This window comes from Dermacentor silvarum, chromosome 1 (assembly GCF_013339745.2).
Source record: "Dermacentor silvarum isolate Dsil-2018 chromosome 1, BIME_Dsil_1.4, whole genome shotgun sequence".
Lineage (NCBI taxonomy): Eukaryota > Metazoa > Arthropoda > Arachnida > Ixodida > Ixodidae > Dermacentor > Dermacentor silvarum.
Genome location: NC_051154.1, coordinates 41,188,827 through 41,208,388, shown reverse-complemented (window position 1 = coordinate 41,208,388; position 19,562 = coordinate 41,188,827). Strand labels below are relative to the sequence as shown.

The window sequence follows — 19,562 nt, the reverse complement described above, 5'->3', positions numbered from 1 at the left end:
TCTGGTAGATATATTTAAGGAAGAGATGATTTGAAAGCATAAATAGCGGAGTCTGGTTCCGCTTTTTGCAGTTGCTAGCACACTTTTCAGCAACTTACTGACAGGGGAGCTCAGACATTGTTGACTTGAGCTTGATCCGGATCGAGTGTTGCTGCACGGTCATTTGCGATCGCGATCTTGCGGGATCCGGATTCGGGTGATCGTTATAGAGAATCCCGACCAGGCCCCTTGATCGCGATCGCAGGCTCACGTCTGCGCCCCCCTAGCGCAGTGTTCTGAAAACGCTAAAAACAGAAGTAAAGGCAGCTCAATAAAAAACGCTTAAGAACTTTCTTATCAGCAAAAGTAAGCTGTAAAATTCAAGTATTGTCCAATTTTAACCATATTTTGCAAATCTGAATTTGTAGCTCAGGCATTATGCAGTTTTGTGGGCAGACGACAATAACTCGATCCTGAGCGACCATTGTTGATTGCGGTCAAGAAATTCGATCCCGATCGCGAACGGAAGTGTGACACCGGTATTAGATAACTGGTCAGTAGTGCTTTCCACATTGGACATGAGAAAGCCATAAACGGAGGTCCTTGCAAACTTACATAAATTTGCACGTGTATTTTCCATAGTTCTGCTGCTGCCTTATTGCTCAACGCTGCCTTGAGAATGCTGTTTTGTGGCTCGCCATAACCTTGGGTTGCTGCTTCATTTCTGTTAGCTGATAATTAAAGCTTGGGAACTACTAAGGGACTTCTGTGTCCACTTTTAGGCGTGTCTAATGCCAAGAAAGTTATTTCTGGGTATATAAGTTAAATGTAAGAATTGCTTTCACTGATATTAAGTTTAAAGTGCATTATTGAAACATTTGCCATTCTAAGTGTATCATTATGGTGCCTTATATTATAAGTGTTGTATTTTTAGCACAACCATAGTTGTCATTGTTTATTAAATGACACCATCTCTGGTTCACTATTACTCCATCACATGTTCAGTCCCACTGGTTAGAGCTGTAGCTACATTCAGGTGTGAAATAATCAGTTTTTTATAGTAAATACTGCAGGCTCAAGGTCCAATCAGGGTAGGCATCATAATCAAACAGCTAATACAAATTGAATAAACAATGAACAGTAAATTAAAAAAAAATATTAGCAGTAAGGAATTTCAGTCAAGTAGTATAGGTGGAAAAAAAAGAAAACTTAAATGTGTCTGTTTGTGCAAGATAAGGTTTTAGTGCATTATCACGGTGGTGTTGGGTATGTCTGGTCGTTAAGGTAGACAGAAATGGGAGGGTTCACTTGATGGTTCATTATTAATAAGTATGCGAAAGAACCATAACCGCAATACTTTCATTTGTACTTTCATTGCACTGCATTATTTCACTGGGAGTGTCGGATATGGAAAATTTGTTAAAGATGAACCTCGCGGACCTTCTTTGGATTCTTTCTAATTTGTTAATGTTTATTTTAGTGTAAGGGTCCTAAACGATACATGCATATTCTAGTTTAGCTCTGATTAGTGAGTGGTATCTGAGCTGGTTAACATTAGTGGGGGGCTCCTTTAAGCTTATGCCTTAGAAAATACAGTTTTTGGAAGGAAGACAAACAAATGTTAGATGTATGAATGTTCCAAGACAAGTTGTTAGTCATTGTCACTCCTAAATATTTGTAGTTAGTGACTTGTTGAAATGGTAGGGAACTGAGCTTATAGGTATATGCAAAGGGCTGTCTTATTTAGTAATCGGGAGGAACACACATTTCTCTGTGTTAAGTTTCCTACCTGATTTGGATACGTTATTGACACTAACATGACAGAATTGCCGCGCGGCTGGCCGCTCGAGGCACTTCGCGTGCATTTGCGGGCTTCTTTCACGCTCGGAAAAACACTTTTATGTAGCACGTATTCAGCAACAGAAAGCTGTATCGGTAGTTTTTCATGTTGCTCTACAACTTTCTCATTGACACTTTGATAATTAGGACAGTACTTCTCGAGTTAGATAATAGATTACAATTACCTAATTAAATCTCAGTAACAAAAACATTGCTGCGGCAACTCCACTGTACTGGAAACAATACGCACTAGGTTTGCTTCGCGTAACGCCGTTCCTCTTTTTTAAAATTGTGCTGTGTGATAGCTGGGTCACCCTGTATAGGCATTGGCAGCAGCACCACTCTTTTAAGGCCCAACCACAAGGGACAAGTTTTTGACAGATTTTTGGCATCAGCTGGCTTTCAGGCTTTAATTGCTAGCCACTTTGGATGTTGGCGCTGTGATCTGGCATGGGCAGACTTGTGGTGTTGCCTTATTCTTGAGGACACCCAAAATCTGTCTGAAACTTAGTACTTTGCAGTAGGAGCTTTATGGTGGTGCTGCTGTCCCTGTGCAACTCAGTGAAATGAGTGTGCATCTGACCTCTGAGATTGGCATATATCCTGGTTGCACAGGTTACCGTGTAGGAATATGGCCCATATATGTATTTAACGTGGTTGACTGGCTTGTTGAAGGCTTCAGTCTATGAGTGTGTATGGCTGGTATTGGCTGTTACAAGTCTACTGTAGCTGTATGTGTGTCCTGTGCATAATTTTGAGCATATATAAATGTAATGATGTTTATTAGTTTATATTCTCTCATACAATGTTTGTAACTCTCGTTTTTCTCTCCAGGATTTTGTTACTTCTATAAAAGAAATCCTACTCAATTATGTTTTACTGTGCTATGCAGTATTGTACTAGAGAACCAAGTTTGAGTGTCTTATACATCATGTTGTAGTGTAAAGCTTAGTGCGCACTTCAAATCATTCTGTTGAGTATACAGATGCAGAGCTAAGATGTGGTAGTAGAGTTGATAAACTGAAGATGTAGGAAATTTCAAGATTACTATGATTAGTTTAGTTAAGATGAAGTGCTAAAAAGATAACTTGGGCACCTTTGGCATCCTTCAAGGGCCCAGCCCCTAAACCATTGTTTGAAGTTTTGAACACATCTTCAAATTGGATTTCCCATTCTGGTTCAGCTCCCTACCATTCTCCTTTCTTTTATCTCTCACTCTCTCTTTGAATTCATTTTAAATGAACATGCGCATCATGTGCACAATAGTCTGGCGATCATCTTTAGCGAACATGACTGCTAAATGCTGCAGAGAATTCACAAGCTCAAAAAATAATCCCATGTAACTCTCTGGGCTTTTTGGTCTTTTCTTCGCACGGGTCGTGATGCCAGCAGGGTCATGTGCATGATGTCACCAGGGTATGAAAGCTGTCGACTTGTCGGCGGTCGACAAGGGACGAGAGTGGGCTGTGTGCTCTGAGAAGGGGAGGGGAACTCAACTGTTGTGAACTACTGGTGCTTCTGTAAAGTTTCCATTCAGTCTGTTGTGGTGTGGAGGGCAATCTGAGGCAGACAAAGCAGGAGCCCTTATTCTAGTTGGCTGATGTGACCCATAGTTTTAACTGCACTGCACGGCGCTGCATCCAGTTGGTGAGAGTGGAGAGAGTGCTTATGGGAAGGGTAGCAAAGGCGATTGAGAAACCGTGGTGGCCGCATAGATGGTCAAAGTAACGGCTGTTACTTTGCAATTATGTTATCATTTTGAAAAGAATTCCTGCTCTATGTTCATTGTTGACTGGTACAAAGCTGCCGCTATGCATCAAATTTTGCAGCTAGAGGAATTTAGGGGCCTTTTAAGTAACTTACTGTGTGATGATGGCAATGGCAGCTGAAGGATAATGAAAAAAAGCCAGCATGACAATGGCAGCATGATGTCGTAGTGACAGTGACTGCATGCTAAAAACATTTCATTGGCTGACGTCTAAGAGGGAATAGTTTTGAATGCTGAGAATGATGGCTACATGGAAAGCAGCACTCATCATGCCATCAGCATTGCAACACTGTCATTGTAACCACTGTTGGGTGGTCATGCTGCCGCCGCCATTGTGCTTTTAGCTGCTTTGCACTGTAAATGACTTATAGGGGCACTGGCACAAAATTTTTGCCTAGCCTTTTTTCTTTTTTTGCTCTGTTAGACAGCTGCTGACCTTGTAATCGCGGTATGAGGCCTCTATTGCTCGAACATGCAACATATAATAAATTATAACATGATTTAATGTGACATATTCAAGAAGTGTGCCAAATTTTATTACTGATAAATGGCTAGGTGAGGTAGTTTAAGCCACACGTCTTGCCGAAAGCTTTAGGCGGGATAATAGAGTAGAGAAGGTGAGGACAAAAGGTGCTGCATGTTCCGATGGAAGGGGCAGCTGGGGACCGTGTATATGATACCATGTTGAATGCACTAAGTGAAAGGAAAAAAAAGTGTGGCGTGCGTCCAGCTTTTGGTGATATGGTAATTGTGTGGCTTGTGACCACTGGACCAGGCTGACTGGTGCATGCATCAGAGGTTCGCTACACCATGTGACCACTACCTCCGACTTTTGCTACGTCCAGAAGTGCTCTTGTAAACAAACCGGTTCACTTGGCGAGCATTTGAAAATGGTCACAGTAAAAGAGTTTATAATGTTTCTGTTTGCGCCTTCAAGGAATTATGGCACAGGTGAGCTTGTAGGAGCTCGCCTTTGAAGCAATGTGTCATTCGTATTGCAGCTACTTCAGTTTACATACCAGTTAATAAAAAAATGACAAAAGTAGCTATGGAGTGCTTATTCAATTCAGTAATTATGTCTACCACCACCGAAGAACTATTTGACGGACGCCAATTTCAAATGCTTACGAGTGTATTACTAGCATGCCTGCCTCCTGATGAGTAATGTTGAAAACTGCAGTAACAGGGAACCCTGTATGCATTTTTATATGAGGCAGCATGATTGAGCCACCAGGGCCAGCAGTTTTTATTAATAGTATCAAGTAATGTTGTTTTCTGATGTCCAATTTGTTGACATTTTTTCTTCCTCTCGCGTTTTCTTTTATCATATCTTTCATGCCTCAATGTTTCTTGCTAGGTTTAGTGTCCTTAATGGTTGGAGTGTTTGATTTGTGATTGTATATTGAAATAGTCCATCTGTGCTGCCATTGTATGGCATCTGTTAGCACCTGCTCTCTGGGCCCCAGACGTCCTCAAGCTACTACTTTCTTGTAGTTTTTGTCTGAGGTCTACACTCTGACTGGGAGTAATAAGTGTTCGTTTATTCAACATATGTACAGTAAATGCACTGACTCGCTGTTCTAGTGTTACTAACAACCAATCTAGCATTGTGTTGTGTGATAATCAGCCAACCTGCTGCATTTACTGTTAGGTGCATTTTCTGGGGTGGCATTAGAATTGTCTGCTTAGAAGTATTTGATTTCAGGCACTAACAATAGCAAAACCGGGTATGTGCAGTCATGTCTCAGTGTAACACCAGAGAGAGTCTTGTGCAATTTAAAGGACATCTACAAGGGGTTCGCTTAGCATGAGAGGTGCACTCAGAACAATCTGTTTGCACTTGTGGTATCTCAAATGTTGTGTAATCATGCTATGATTATTATAAAGAGTGAAGTATTTCTGCACACTTTTAAATTAGGACATTGCATCATACAGGGATAGTTGGAGTACATGACTAGTTGGCATGTCCGTGAAATTTCAGTGAGCTGGAAAACTAAGCATACAACTTTGATATTCCAAATGCAGAGTATTTTTTTAGTTAGCACTTGCAGCATCTACTTGAGTACACACAGCTACCATAGCCTTGTGCAGTATTGACTGTTGCATAATGCTTACTTAGTGCCATAGGGCCACAAATCATGAATCATTATTCTGAGTAGAAGTTCATTATGACTAACTGCAGTGGCCATGGCAGGATCATTCTGAAGGGATAGAACGCAAGAACGCTTGTGTACCGGCCTTTGGTAGCTTGCTTAATAGCCCCAGGTGGTCAAATTTAATTTAGAACCCTCCTGTAGCTCCTTGTATTGCTTTAGCACCTTATCAATCACGAATGAAAGATGCCTCCAGTGTGTTGCCACTTTGATTTTTTTTCCTTTGCTTTAAGGCATGACTGACAAGAACTAGACACGCTTTGCTTTCAATGGATACTTCCAGCTGTTCTGCTTAAAAGCAGTTAGCTTGTGGGCAAGCCTTGTTACAGCTCAATTCCTGCCCTACATCAACCACAAGCTAGGTGATCACAGTAGATGCTTTCATTGTGGACTGTGCTACAGTGCCATTTTATTGCGTATTTTTGTGTAGTAGAAGCTGTAATTTTGTAACAGTATTTTATTTTCCAAAATTGTCCTTGCTGCTGCCATTATTGCAGGGATTGGCCACAGTGTGATGGCTGACAAGAATTGCAATACTCGACCCAAGGTTTACATTCGCACTGTGGTGGGTGGTATAGTCCAAGATAAATACAGGGTCCTTCAGTACTTTCTACAGGACATGAATTATGATAATTGGCACACTTCATCTTCCATCTAGACTGACCTGTCAGTGCTGGCATCAACAGGAGAGAGTGGGTTTGGTGGTGCCAGTGGCTGCCACCATTAGCAGTATCTAAACTTTGCAGCATGCTGTTACTGCTTTTTTCTCTAGTTTTCTTCTTCAGCCTAGTTTGAACTGCACTCTGTTACCTGGAATCTTTTTAAGATATGTTACAATATTCTGGACGCTATAACTGAGCTGCAATGGACTGCTTCAAGGTTGAAATTCAGTGCTCTTAAGGGATGGATGGGTTTTGCAACCAGTATGTGCGTTTCTATGTTGTGAAAGGCATTGGTGTGGGGTTCTGTATCATCGAATGAAAGCTGATGCACACTACTGTGAGTGTTGCACCACTTTTAATAAGTTGTCTCAAACTTTGCCATAAAAATGTTGTTAAGGTGAGGGCTGTTTAGCTGTTTCTGAAGCATATGACACACAACCATATTTACTACAGTCATGGGCAATATTTTTTCTAAGTGGCTGTTCTCAAGGGCAGTAAAAAACTAAATCATACAAAAATATGCATGCCTTACTCTTTTTTAACATTACAGCACCTACATCTAACAAAAAGAGAGAGAGAAAAGTCAGAGGAATAGCAGCTGACAAAAGCTTTTCGGGCGCTTGGGCAATAGTTTGGACCCTTGTGTTAACATAAGCCTACAATGCTGCTCTGGAATACGCACATTTTGGCCTTGTCTCACTAATGACACTACAATTTGTTGTCCACTGAAGCAAGTGAGTGTTTGTACAGTGATTATAAGGCAGACATCTGCCCATAGAGCAACAAAAACACATGCACACTGAAACTTGTTGGTGTTCCTTTTGTTAGTCTTCTGATAAATTGCATGTTAATAGTGGTGAGGATTGTAGGTGGTCATGGTGCATACCTTAAGTTTGTGCATACTATGAATTTGTGTGCAGTTTGTTGTGAAGTTAGTTGGCAAGAAGTTATGTTAAATTTTTTTTTCCCCCACAAGGTGCAGGGGACTCAACTGTGCGAGTCCGCAAAACAGTGCAGCGGTACGGCCGGTGGGCATGCAGCATCACAGGCTGATCGTGAGCGGTGCCTCATCTCCTTTGACACCTGGCCAGAAGAAGTTCAGACACAGTTTGTTGAGGCGCTGCTAGCACGCATGTCTCACTGCCAGCATTCACGCATCAGCACTTTCCTGAGGCCAATGCTGCAACGCGACTTCATTTCCTTACTGCCAAAGAAGGGGTACGTGCAACACTGTGCTGCAATGCTGCACTTTAATGCTGCACTTTAATGCAAGAGGAAGACTGCTGACTTGTTAATTGACATTAAGCTGCTTCCATGCCTAACTGACACAAACACTGGAAGTTTAGGTCCATTTAATTTTGGCCAAATGGACTTAAACTTCTTAAGAGCCGCTTTGAACATTAGAGACTGTGACAAGTACAATGTTTCAGCATACCTTTACCATTGCCATCCTTGCAGTCACAATGGCTCAAATGCTGGGGTATTCTGGTACCTTACTACGAACTATGTATAGGATCAAATCCCCTGTTTGGAAGACTGCAAGAACATTTAATTTGTGTGCATGTTTAAAGAAGCCAATGTGGTAAAAATTGTTCAGAGTCTTTTAGCTCATAGTGCTGCTTTGAAACCTTAAGCCCCAAGTTATTAAACAAGTTAACTGCTTCAAGATGCATCACAGGGTAAGTATTGCTATGCTAAACTTTTTTTTGCAATTCTTTTTGAACTTTTGAAGCTAGTGTTTGCGTTAACCATTCAGTTTTTGTAAAAATTATGTAGCTCACTTCAGTTGTGTCCAGGTCACGGAGCAAGAAAGCTTTAGGAGTGGAAACTCCGGCAGTTGCGGTGACCAGAAAATGTCACAAGCCCGCAGAGCCACTATCATGCTGGCGGCACCTGGCGGGTGCGAAAGAAATTATCGCCATCTTGGTTGCCAACGCAACCGGTCACGTGTGTTGCTCCCATTCGCGGCCGCGCGCGTTGCTCCCGTTCGGCCGCGCGCCTCTCAAGTTCTACTAAGGGCACTCACGCGTCCCACCTGTGTCCCATCTTAGACTAGCAAATTCCGAACAAGGGTACACTGCACGTATCAGTGCTGTCAGTATTACGGCCCTCGAACAGACACCAACAAGAACAGTTGCTGTTTGACTTAAAAGGCCCACAAAAACAACATTACCGCGTGCACGCTGAAGCGAACGCCGAACGTCCCTGTCGTCTGCTTGGTGTCTGCTTTGAGCGGGAGACACGGGCGCCGCCGAAAAGAACGTGCCGAAGCAGCCCGCTGGGCTCCTGCTTTTTTTTTTTTTTTCCGCTGCTGCTTGCATGACGCGCGCCGCAAGGCGCCGCCACTGCATGCGCGCCCGTCGGCGCATTCTAATGTGACGTTATCTGGTTGCACGCGAGTGCCCGCGCTGACGGGAGTTTCTACTCCTAAATAATCTTCCTCCGTGGTTCAGGTACATGTTTTTATACCCATTTTGTTGTATTATGTGTCTTTTTACATGTATAATAGGTAAAATATACCAGGTGTTTCAACGAAGGCTTTTAGTGATCTCAAAAAAATGTGCAGATAAAAAGGTTATTCTTTCAGCAAAATGGGATGTGGCAGTGGTCATTAGAATTGTGCGATAACTGACTGTAAGCTGTGTTTCACATGTAATGACTATAAGACATGATGCAATTGTGGAATCGAAGATTGAGTGCTGAATGCAATTAGTAGTAATGCATTCCATAAAAGTTTAGTAGTCCATTTAGTACGAATCCCAAGAGCACCAGTTTGATGATATTCATTCCCAAAATCTGCTACACTATACTTAGTGTCTTGTGTCAATATCTAGCGATATATCGTGTCAATATCTAGCGAAAATTGACACGACTAGGTGCAGCCCCTTTTATGGCAAACTCCGAGGCCAAGTGCATGCACACTGGGTGTTTACGTCAGTTATGACGTAGATGGTTGCTAGGCGACACATACCAGCTATTTTCAGTAGCTTCGGCATGGCGCGAAATGGTTTACCAGCTGCTGCGGTAGCTCGGCGGGGCGGCTGCACGGAGTGTTGCCATCGGTGGGTGTGGCTTGGCGGCGGCTGCTGCGTCGCTACTGCTTCGGCGCATGGACGGTGTAGTGTCTCGCACGTGCTCTTGAGACAAAGGAACGACAACACAGTAGTGCAAACAATCAAAAGGGCATTTATGGCACCTTTCATACACTAATACACGTTAGTAGAATTACTAGAGTGTTTTAGCTGAGCGGGGCAACTCTGAGCGGAGCTCAGAGTTGCCCCGCTAAGCCACAGCGGAGCGGCGGGCGATTTTCACGTTTTAGTTATGCGTGTAGCGGAGCGGAGCGGACCTTTCGTAGTTGCAGCGCCCTCTGGCCAAATTCAGCGTAGTGAAACAAAATAAAAAAACTGTTTTGTCACTTTTACAAAGTACAACGAATATATATAACTTATTTCTTCGTGAAGTATCTAGACGGGTGCTTGTAATGCGTTACCGGTCCATTTTGTTGAGTGGAAAATGAAGCTTCGACTTGGTGAACGCCACGTGATAGCCAGCGAGGTTGCATTTCGAATCCAATCCAATCCTTTGTGACGCCAATGCGCAGGCGACGTTTTTGTTAGCTGTGCAGTTCACTTTATTTCCTTAAAGAACAAGTTGGAGGTGTATTACACAAGTTATTCGCGCTCGCACGACTGGTGCCTCGATGCAAGGTGCTTCGATGCACGCGCGAGAGAGGGCGCGTGCTCGATGATCGCCCACCCTCGCTAGCGAAAGACGGCAAGCAACGCTCCCCGCTCCGCTTAGGCAGCTTGTAAGTGGACCGCGATTCTCGCTCCGCTAGCCCGCTTGTGGCTAAGCGGAGAGCGCATGCGCATTCGTGCTTCCGCTCCGCTCAGCAGCTAAGCGGAGCCTAAAAACGCTAAACTAAAACTGTCTACTACGCATAGAGCATTCACATATGCGGGCGACAAATAAAGGAATCACTGCGACCGGATAACGAAGGAATATGTTCGCCCCATGCTGTGACACCATCGCCTAGTCGTTCACGTGTACGGTCACACGAACGGTGGCGTGTTCGAACGATCCGTGTTCGTCCATACCGGTGCCCTGCTCCTAGCCACGCGAGACGGTCTCGCATCGCTCACCGAACCCAACCCGAAAAGGAACAGCCTTCTCCCTTTTGCGCCTGCGTAACCCCCCCCCCCCCTCCCCGTCAGGTGGTGTTAGCAGCGCAACGCGAGCGCCATCTCTCATAACACGCTGCAACTCCGCCACCGTAAAGCTACGCGGCGAAGCCGGATTACAGGAGACGGGAGCCATGCGGGGGAAACATGAGGGGACGCGTGAGAGTCGCGCATCCTGACAACGGATAGGCGAGGTTGGGCCAGATGGTGCGCAGCTGTGGCTTGGTTGTTGCTAGGCAACAGCGCGGAGTTTTCTGCGGACTTTGGACGTTTCGCTTCAGCTTTAACAGCTTCGCTGTTAAAAAATTCTATTACCGAACAAGCTTTGTTCACCAGTCTCCAACCATACCCTTGGAAGTCTTATAATGGTGAAAGGATACCAGAGGGGTATTTGCTTCAAGCTAGTTTTCTGAAAAGCTTCTGAAGAAGGTAAAATAAGCAACAACAATGTCGCTGAAAAAAATTAGCAGTTCCTTAGCTCGGCTATGCCAGGATATACGTAGCGTGAGCTAAGTCGGCCACATCGTTCAGAACCTGTAGACCCGGTGGCATGGGCGGGTAATGATACCCATTGGTATCGCTAACGATTGGAATCTTCTGCTTAACGAGAAAGTTCTTGCACGTTGTACAAACCCGCGCCACGGTTTCACCCCACTCGGGTGGCGCTGCTAAACTCAACGTTTCATGCATGGCACTACTTACCAGCGTTAAGTCTTTCATGTGCCACAGTCTTTCACACACGTTGCACACATATCTGAACGGATTGTTTAAGAAGTCCGTCTCGAAGGTCAGAGTCGCTCTGGCGCTTTTGCTAAGTTTCACCCTATAGTCAGTTAATCGGTGAGCCTTGACGTCATCGACGGCGTCTTGTTGTTGCTGCTGCTGAGATGGTCAGGCACGTCACTCAGCCTCCTGGCGACGCTGCTTTGCTAGACGTTCCTCCCTTTGCTCTGGTGTCTCCGCAGGACGTTTAGCCTTCTTCTTTTCGTTCTTCCTACGCTCAACCGCTAATTGCCAGGCAACTACTTTGGGATCCGATGAATTAAGCTTCTCCGCTCTTTTGCGCCGCTGAGCAGCAATTTTACTCTCCTTCTCCATGGCTATACCACACTGGCAGACGCCCAGCGCAAACGATCAAATGCCCGGCATGCCAGCTGTGCGCCGTGTGATGTCACTGCTCCTCGTGCATGCACAGCACGGCTCTCCAAGAGGCACGCGAAACTGCTCAACCTGAACTGCTCAAACTGAACCTGAACGCACACTAAACTTTTCTTGGCGTGCTGCCATGTTCTCTTTGTACCTGAAAAAGAAAGATAAGTTCAATACATAAGTAGCTGATTTTTTCACCATTGAATGTAGACTGATTGGCTAATATACTCTGCAAATTTTAGCTATCTAGCTAAATGTTTTTTCTCGGTAAGGCTTAATACTTATCAGCACCCCCTCGTGTAGTTCCCAAAGCAGCTTTTCAAGAGGAATCAGATGAAACATCGCAGTCATACCTTGTAGTTGGCCGATAGGTAATTGCATCTACAGTTTCCAAAGCAGCTTTTCAAGAGGAATTGGGAGAAACATTACAGTTATACATTGTAGTAGGTCAAGTAACTTAGGAATTTTGTTGCATTCTAAACTGCTGATATTTATGCTTTTGAAATCCCTCGTGTGCAGCATTAAATGTGTCGGGCCGTAGTGCATCTTGTAATGTACTCCAGTGACTTGAATATGTGACAGCTTCACTGGTGTCTGATCGTTGATTCTGCAGTCACATTGGTCTTTGATGTAGTGTTGCATTGATCAACTACTTTCACTAGAATGTTCATTGCTTTTTTGTTCTTTGTTCAGGCTGGACCATGTTGCTGAAGCAATCCTGTCATACTTGGATGCGCGAAGCTTGTGTGCCGCTGAGGCAGTCTGCAGGTCAGGATTTCTGCTTCCATTACTTGATTGAAACTGTATTTAAAAATAGTTTGGGTTCTGAATGAGTACTTGAATTGCACCTAAAAGCATTTGCACTTGCACCAGTAATCTGAAAACTGGGGGAGTAGGGACATTACAGTGGAACCTTGTTGATACAGTCTTCGCGGGAACCAGAAAATAAAATGTATTATCCAAAAATCGTATCATCCAAAGCAAGCCCCAAAACGTAAGAAAACAAGCTTACTTGGTGACAAACTTGCTAGCAAAGCTTCCTGTGGTGTTGAGTTATACTGCTCCGCATAACACGCGTGTTATGCGGAGCAGCATCACAATGCCACACGAACTGCAGAACAACTTATAGAACAACTTTAAAACAGCTCGTCAGCTTTCGCTGAACTTTCTTTTTTTCAACGTCCGTAAACAAGTTTTTTGAAAGATAACAAGTTCCTTGGCATAGCTACGGAAGTCACGGCACGACAAGGCCAAGAATTCCGAAACAAAGAAACACTATAGAGTAGCATGACACAAGTGATTCAACTGGCGGACGAGGGCAGGCGTTTCATTCAACCACATGACCACATGAAGAGCTCGCCTGAAAAGCCAACTAACATAAGCGCTAGCGAAAGCTGGCACGAGCAGACCTAATTACGAGTGCGAAAATAGTGATCGGGCGGGTCCGCATGACACCAGTTTCTCACGCCATGGCCGGTCTGGAGGCACGCCCTCCCTTCCTTTAAAGAGCGAGCGCGCGCCTCCAGACCGGGCGTGCCTGCGTGCTCATCACTGAAGGGGGCAGTGCTCATTGGTCTGCTTCGCTCGTGGCTCGTATGCCGCCGGGGCGCGAGGCAATTTAAATCGGTCCAGGACTGATTCCTCCCATGGCATGAAAACCTGCTTCGCGGCAGCTTTTGTGGCGCGCATTTTGCCTTCGATGGCGCGCAACGTGCGTTTTTCCGCTAGTGTCGTTGGCCCTTAACACGTTTTTCGTGGGTCGTTGGAATGTAATTTACTCTAGTACACTTCAGTATAAAGCTACAAATTTCAGAAATAACAGTTTGCAGTCGTATCATTCAATTTCACGTGAAAACGCGATTGTATCAACCGCATGAAAATACATTGCTCCTATGGGGCGGGGCGTTATCCAGGAAACAAACAAAAAACGTATTATGCAGAATCGTATCAACGAGGTTCCACTGTATGGGCATGTTGAGGGAGGTGGGGGGGGGGGGGGAGAAGTTTGGCCCGACATAGGGAGAAAGAAATTAAAGGCAAGGTACCCATTGGCTTTGCTGTAGCCATTGTATTTTCATTGTTTGACTGGTGCATAGTGTTATCTTTATAGTGCTTGATGCAATGACCCCTTGAATTAAAATTGCTAAATTTGCTTCTTTGGCTTCCGTATTAAAATTGATAGCTTATTGTAGAATACCTGATACAAACACAGGAACAGGTGTGCAACAGATTCTATGTTTTGACGGAAAATGTGAAATATAGACTCTGCACTTCTGTGTAACAACACTAAACCACTAGTAAAATGCAGAATACCTTTATTTGAGCCAAATAACAAATTTGTGATTTCTGTTCACTCAGGTTCTGGTCAATCAGTTCGTTCGTCAAAATTTACACTTGACAACTTGATTATTCCCTTTATTTAGGGGCTGTGGAAGTGCCATCCTGTTATAGCCCCCGCAGCTGTGCAAACTGCAGATGGCAACCAGTTGTTTTCTTTTGTTTGGAGATAGTCGTAGTAATAGAAACCTCCTTTTTAATTTGCAAGTGCACTTGTCTGTATTTCACACTTGCCTAACTAACGGCAGCACCGATAGTGGTTCAATCGAAGGTAATGTGCCAGCTGCACATGTTGGAGCTTGTTTCTTACGTATGGGTTCGAGAGCCACGCCTACATTTTCAGAATCATACGACAAGAAAAGTTGCTTGCGCATGGTTTCATCAAGAGAGGCACATCTACATTTTTCATGTCGTAAGACAAGAAAAGAGTGCTTACCCACTCATTGCTAAAATGACTACTCTGTAATTAGCTTGGCAAACTGCTTTGCAGGAAAGCTAGCTTTACAATTATGAAAAGGGTCTATATGCCTCACCTGCAGGGGGTTGCTGCAGGGAGAAAGCTTGTGGTGGGTACATAATACAGTAAAAGCTCGTTAATTCGAATTTCACGGGGACACTTAACGAGTTCGAATTAACCGAAATTCGAACTAACGAAAGTGATTAAAGAAAGCCACATCTGATGACAAAAAAATGGTAGAGCACCTCTAGGTACATTTATTTGCAAAAAAAGTCCGTAATGGTTTTCTGCTTTTTGCCTCTGAAAGCGATTGCTGCCGCTTTATCTTCCAGAGCTCGAATGAGCCGGAAAGCATCGTCTTCGCCTTCTTCGAAACTGAAGAAAAGCCGGGCGTGATTTAGTCCGTCCATCACCTGTGCCAACGAAGGTCGTACCGGTGTTTCACCAACATCATCATCATCATCTTCATCATTCGCGTCGTCATCGTCCACGGCTGGGTTTTAGTCTTCGCCGACGACTTGGGCGATGATTTCATCATCGGTCACGGCACCGCACACCGCCGCGCAGCTGTCGACATTCACGTAGTCGCCGAAGTCCACATCACCGAGCACCTCCCGTACATGAACCGGAGCGCGGACGTCCTCTTCAACTTCATTTGCGTCTGCGTTAAGGGCTCCGAAACCACAGTGCCGGAAACAATTCGCAATTGTTTCTGTGGTTACCCGATTCCAGGCACGCACAAGCATGTGCAGGGCTGTGAGCAGAGTGACTGTGTAGCTCTTCTCATTATCGGAGCACAGGAGCAACTTCTCGAGAACGTGGCGTCTATAAAAGCTTTTCAAAACTTTTATAACGCCCTGATCCATAGGCTGAAGAGCCGCAGTGGTGTTAGCCGGAAGAAAAACCAGCTCAATGGCTCTCAACTCGACTTCCACCTTGTGCGCCGAGCAGTTGTCGACGAGGAGGAGAATCTGCCTCTTGCCGAGCTCAAATTTTCGGTCGAGTTTCCTCAGCCACTGCTTGAAAAGCTCGCCCGTCATCCAGGCCTTCTTATTTGCTGCATAGTCGGCCGGCAGCGTGCAGATGTTCATAAAACATCGAGGCTTTTGCGACTTCCCTATCACAAATAGGGGGAGCTTCTCGGTTCCAGTCATATTGGCCCCGAGCAACACCGTCACCCGCTCTTTGCAACGTTTGCCGCCTGCGCACACGTCCCCCTTGTAGGTGATCGTTTTGTCCGGCAAGAGTTTAAAAAACAAGGCGGTCTCGTCGGCATTAAAAATATCGGATGGTGTGTACCTGTTCAGGTGGTCTAGTAGCGCACCATTCCACCACACGGTGCAGGTTTCCGCGTCTACGGCTTTGGCTTCGCCGCACACACTGCGGAAAACGAGGTCGTGTCAGTCCCTGAAGCGGTGAAACCACCCGTCCGAAGCGGCGAAGTCGGAGACGTTCAGGCGTAGCGCGAAATCAGCCGCCTTCGCTACAATGATGGGGCCACTCAATGGGATATCCTGGCTCCGTTTTTCCTTAATCCATGCGAGCAACGCTGCCTCCAGGTCCGGGTGCTTTGCTGTACGAATTCTCTTCCGATCCTTGGCGAAAGTTTCAGCCGCGTATGAGTCCTCAATAGTCTTCTTATTGCGGATGTAGGTCGACAGCGTGCTTCTTGCTATGTCGTGCTTTTTGGCAATTTCATTCTTACTCTGCTTCCCTGCATCCACTTCCCGCAGAAGTTCCACTTTTTCCTTCAACATTTTGGCACGGTATTTTCCACGCGACGACATAGCGGCACGCGAGCAGTGTCGGTCTGCGACGGACGCGTACAGAACAAAAGAGAGGCTTAGAAGTTAGACGTTGCGATTGCACTGGCGACGGAGAGAATGGCCGATTTCGGGGTTGCCACCGAACGCACTGCATATCCCGCTGTCCATGACGATGCGGCAGAGCATTTGCGAATAAACGCAAGTGCTGCCCCCTAAAAACACGCGATGATGATAGTGTATGTCGCGCCATCTGTCGCTTAGCAGCAGAGACTGCGAGCTGGCTACGGCGGCGCGCAGTTCGAATTATCCGTGGCGGGCCGGATTAGCATTCGAAATAACGAGCTTTTCAATACATGGGGTTCTATGGAGCATGGCCGGACTGTGCCACTTAGTTCGAATTATTCGAAAATTTGAATTAACGAGGTGCGAATTAACGAGCTTTTACTGTAAAAGTAGTAGTAAGCATTATAGCTGCCACATGCACAATGTGCCACTCAACAGCTAAAGCCAGTATTAAAGGCATTATGTGTAGCAGCATCCCTTTTGGGATATCTGGTACAACCAGTTATATAGCTGAACTACAGCTTGATCTTCTTTTTTTATGAGGTACCGTTAGTTTGTGTTGGGGCTACAACACGTACCAGAGGCTTTTATTACTCACCCAAACGTCTTGCCACACAGTGTTGACATTCATTACCGAGTTTATTAGCGAGTTTATACACTTTTTTGTGCTTTACAGTCTTCTTCTTTGCATTGCAACTTGTGTAACAGCGCGAAGAATAACAAGGAAGGGACGACGATAGAGACAGAGTGAAAAGAGCGCTCTTTTCACTCTGTCTCTATCGTCGTCCCTTCCTTGTTATTTTTCGCACTGTTACACAAGTTGCAATGAACCAACTAGCCCAGCAAACCACCATTCTTCATTCCATTGTTCAGAGTGTTATCCTTAAGAGGGGGGGGGGGGGGTAAGAATGGTGAAGCTTATCAGTATGTTCACGCTTTTATATGAGCAATGCTTCCCTGCATACACATCCATGCAAGTGTAGTAGCATGACTGACTACAAAGTTGTTTCCCTCCTCTTCACATTGCCTTATTTCACCATTAGCATCACATTAGTGGTGCAGCAGCATGAAACGACGTTCTGGATGAGAATACAAGGCATTGTATGGGCTTCTACATATGGCAAAGAGCAAATCTCACCAGCAAAAATGTTGACATGGTTTTAAGGGAGGACATGGTGCAAAAAATTGCAATTTTGGGTTAAAATTGCTTTTTGAGTTTCTTGCCATTTCAGAATTTGTATATTTAGATGAACTTTTGGAGCGGATACAAGAAATTTGCCCATGACCTTGGTTTTGGAAATGCATTCACAGACTTGATACTTAGGCTTGTTGGTAAAATATTCTGATTTCATATATATGCATGGCATTTTGCACAAACTAAAGAAGATTGAACAGAGTGCCAGCATTGATGTTGTTTTTTCTGCTCCAAGAAAGCTAGTTTCACTGTGTAAATGAAGAAATCCGGCCTTATATGATAACTGTAAATGTACGATGGAGCACAGACAGCTGTTCACGCAGTGTGACTTGTCAGTGGTATACAAGAAACTGCTATCGTGAGAAAGGCGTACATCGGCCAGACCGGCTGATGTATTAATACAGTAGAACCCCGCTGATACATTTTTCACGGGACCGTTAAAAAAAACAAAAAACAAAAACGTAAGAGCTGGGAAACAGGAAAAATTGAGAAATGGGAGAAGTCTTGAACTGCACACAATATTATTTGAAATCTTACATGTGAAAAAAAGTCGGTTTCGCCCGACAGCCGAAGTATCAATTGCGATAGCAAATTAGTAGACAGCTATGCAAAGTAAGAATAGTAGTTTTATTGTCCGTATAAACTTTTAAACAGTCGCTTATTAACTATATTAGTAAGCATGGTGTCAGCGCCCACAGGCAAACATCAACACATCACACTCGATGAGCGCAGGCACGTGCTGTCAAACTCTGGGGTGAGGAATTTAAGCGCCGCTGCAGAAGCGAGCGAAGTGACCTTCGTGCTGTTGTCTATCGCTTCAACGCAAACTGAGCGCCGACGCACCTACACTGCGTAGACTCTGCCCCCAACGCAGATCGCTTTCAAGATACGGCGCCGCCGCGGAGTACGCAGTTAATGCCAGAGCACAACGCTGCCCGCTATCCTTCCCTCCTCACTCCCTCGCCGGTGCCTCGAGCACAACGGAAGAAGGCACGCTTCCCCCCCTGCTATTCTTCCTTTCACGCGCAAGATTTAGACGCGGTCGTCGGCTCCCCTCGCACGCTTTCACTTGCACATACAGCATACGGCACGGCGACGGCGTTATCGCCCTTGGACTTTGTACAGAACATCTATGAGCCAAAACCAATTTTAGCACCGCAAAGCGTCATAGACACCATCTTTAGATAGAAAATACGGATCTCAAGGGCCATACTTTTGCTGGCGGAAACCGAAAATACGTAATAAGTGTCGCCCCCGGCACTGTGGGCGGCCAATGCCATCGGCAACCAAGCCAAGCGACATTAAAAGTCAAAATGGCCGCTCGGGCCGGCGCGGGGTGGCAGTTCGCAACGTATGATGCGGGAACGGTCCCACAGTTGAGATGTAACAGCGGGGTTACCAATGCATTGGGTTTTATGGGAGTTGTGCCGGGACCGGCCGAAAACGACGTAGGAGCCGGGAAAAGCAGCTTCAGCAGCGCCCAAACAATGTTCACTGCACGATCTAAAGGTACCTTGGTGTGCACTGCTGCAACAATGGCTGTAAACCAAACTTCGAAAATTGCGTGATTATATTCAAACGCAAGTCAGAACTGATCAGGGAAATCGTTGAAGCAGCCGAGATCACCTGTGCCGGTGCACAGTGTATCAGCCAACCTTCTGTTGCCTTCACAGAAAAAGAGCTATCCTTCTTAGGTATTCGTATCAATTGCGGATGAGAAATGTGTTTCAATGTGCTGTTTTCTTTTTCTTTATTCCCTTACCTGGCTATATATGCAGCGAGCTGACGAAAATAAACTTATTGCAAGTTGAGCGCTCTGTCTGCTTCTCTTGTTCCTTCTTGTCTCAGTTGACTTGCTGTTTCACTCAGAGAGAAAAGGGCTTGGTATGAAATTGCTACCATCATTGTAAAAGTTGTGTTCCTCTTTTTTTGTAAGCTAGCAGTGGTATCGAGGGTGCAATAGGACGCATGAAACAGCTGGTGAATGAAGTCAAAAGCAAAAAATTTTGA

The 19,562-nt window shown here is 45.0% G+C and overlaps 1 protein-coding gene across 2 annotated transcripts in view; it reads left to right on the top strand.

Annotated features, from left to right (window-relative positions):
* LOC119461447 (F-box/WD repeat-containing protein 1A) overlaps nt 1–19,562 on the top strand; it is a 39,871-nt gene that overhangs the window by 2,243 nt on the left and 18,066 nt on the right. The window contains exons 2-4 of one of the 2 annotated variants that reach the window (XM_049667003.1): nt 5,973–6,101; nt 7,378–7,619; nt 12,428–12,502. In XM_049667003.1, coding sequence (XP_049522960.1) covers nt 7,534–7,619; nt 12,428–12,502 — 161 coding nt within the window. In that variant the 5' untranslated portion in view covers nt 5,973–6,101; nt 7,378–7,533. The remainder of the gene's footprint in view (nt 1–5,972; nt 6,102–7,377; nt 7,620–12,427; nt 12,503–19,562) is intronic. The other variant, XM_037722767.2, reaches the window with a different exon arrangement.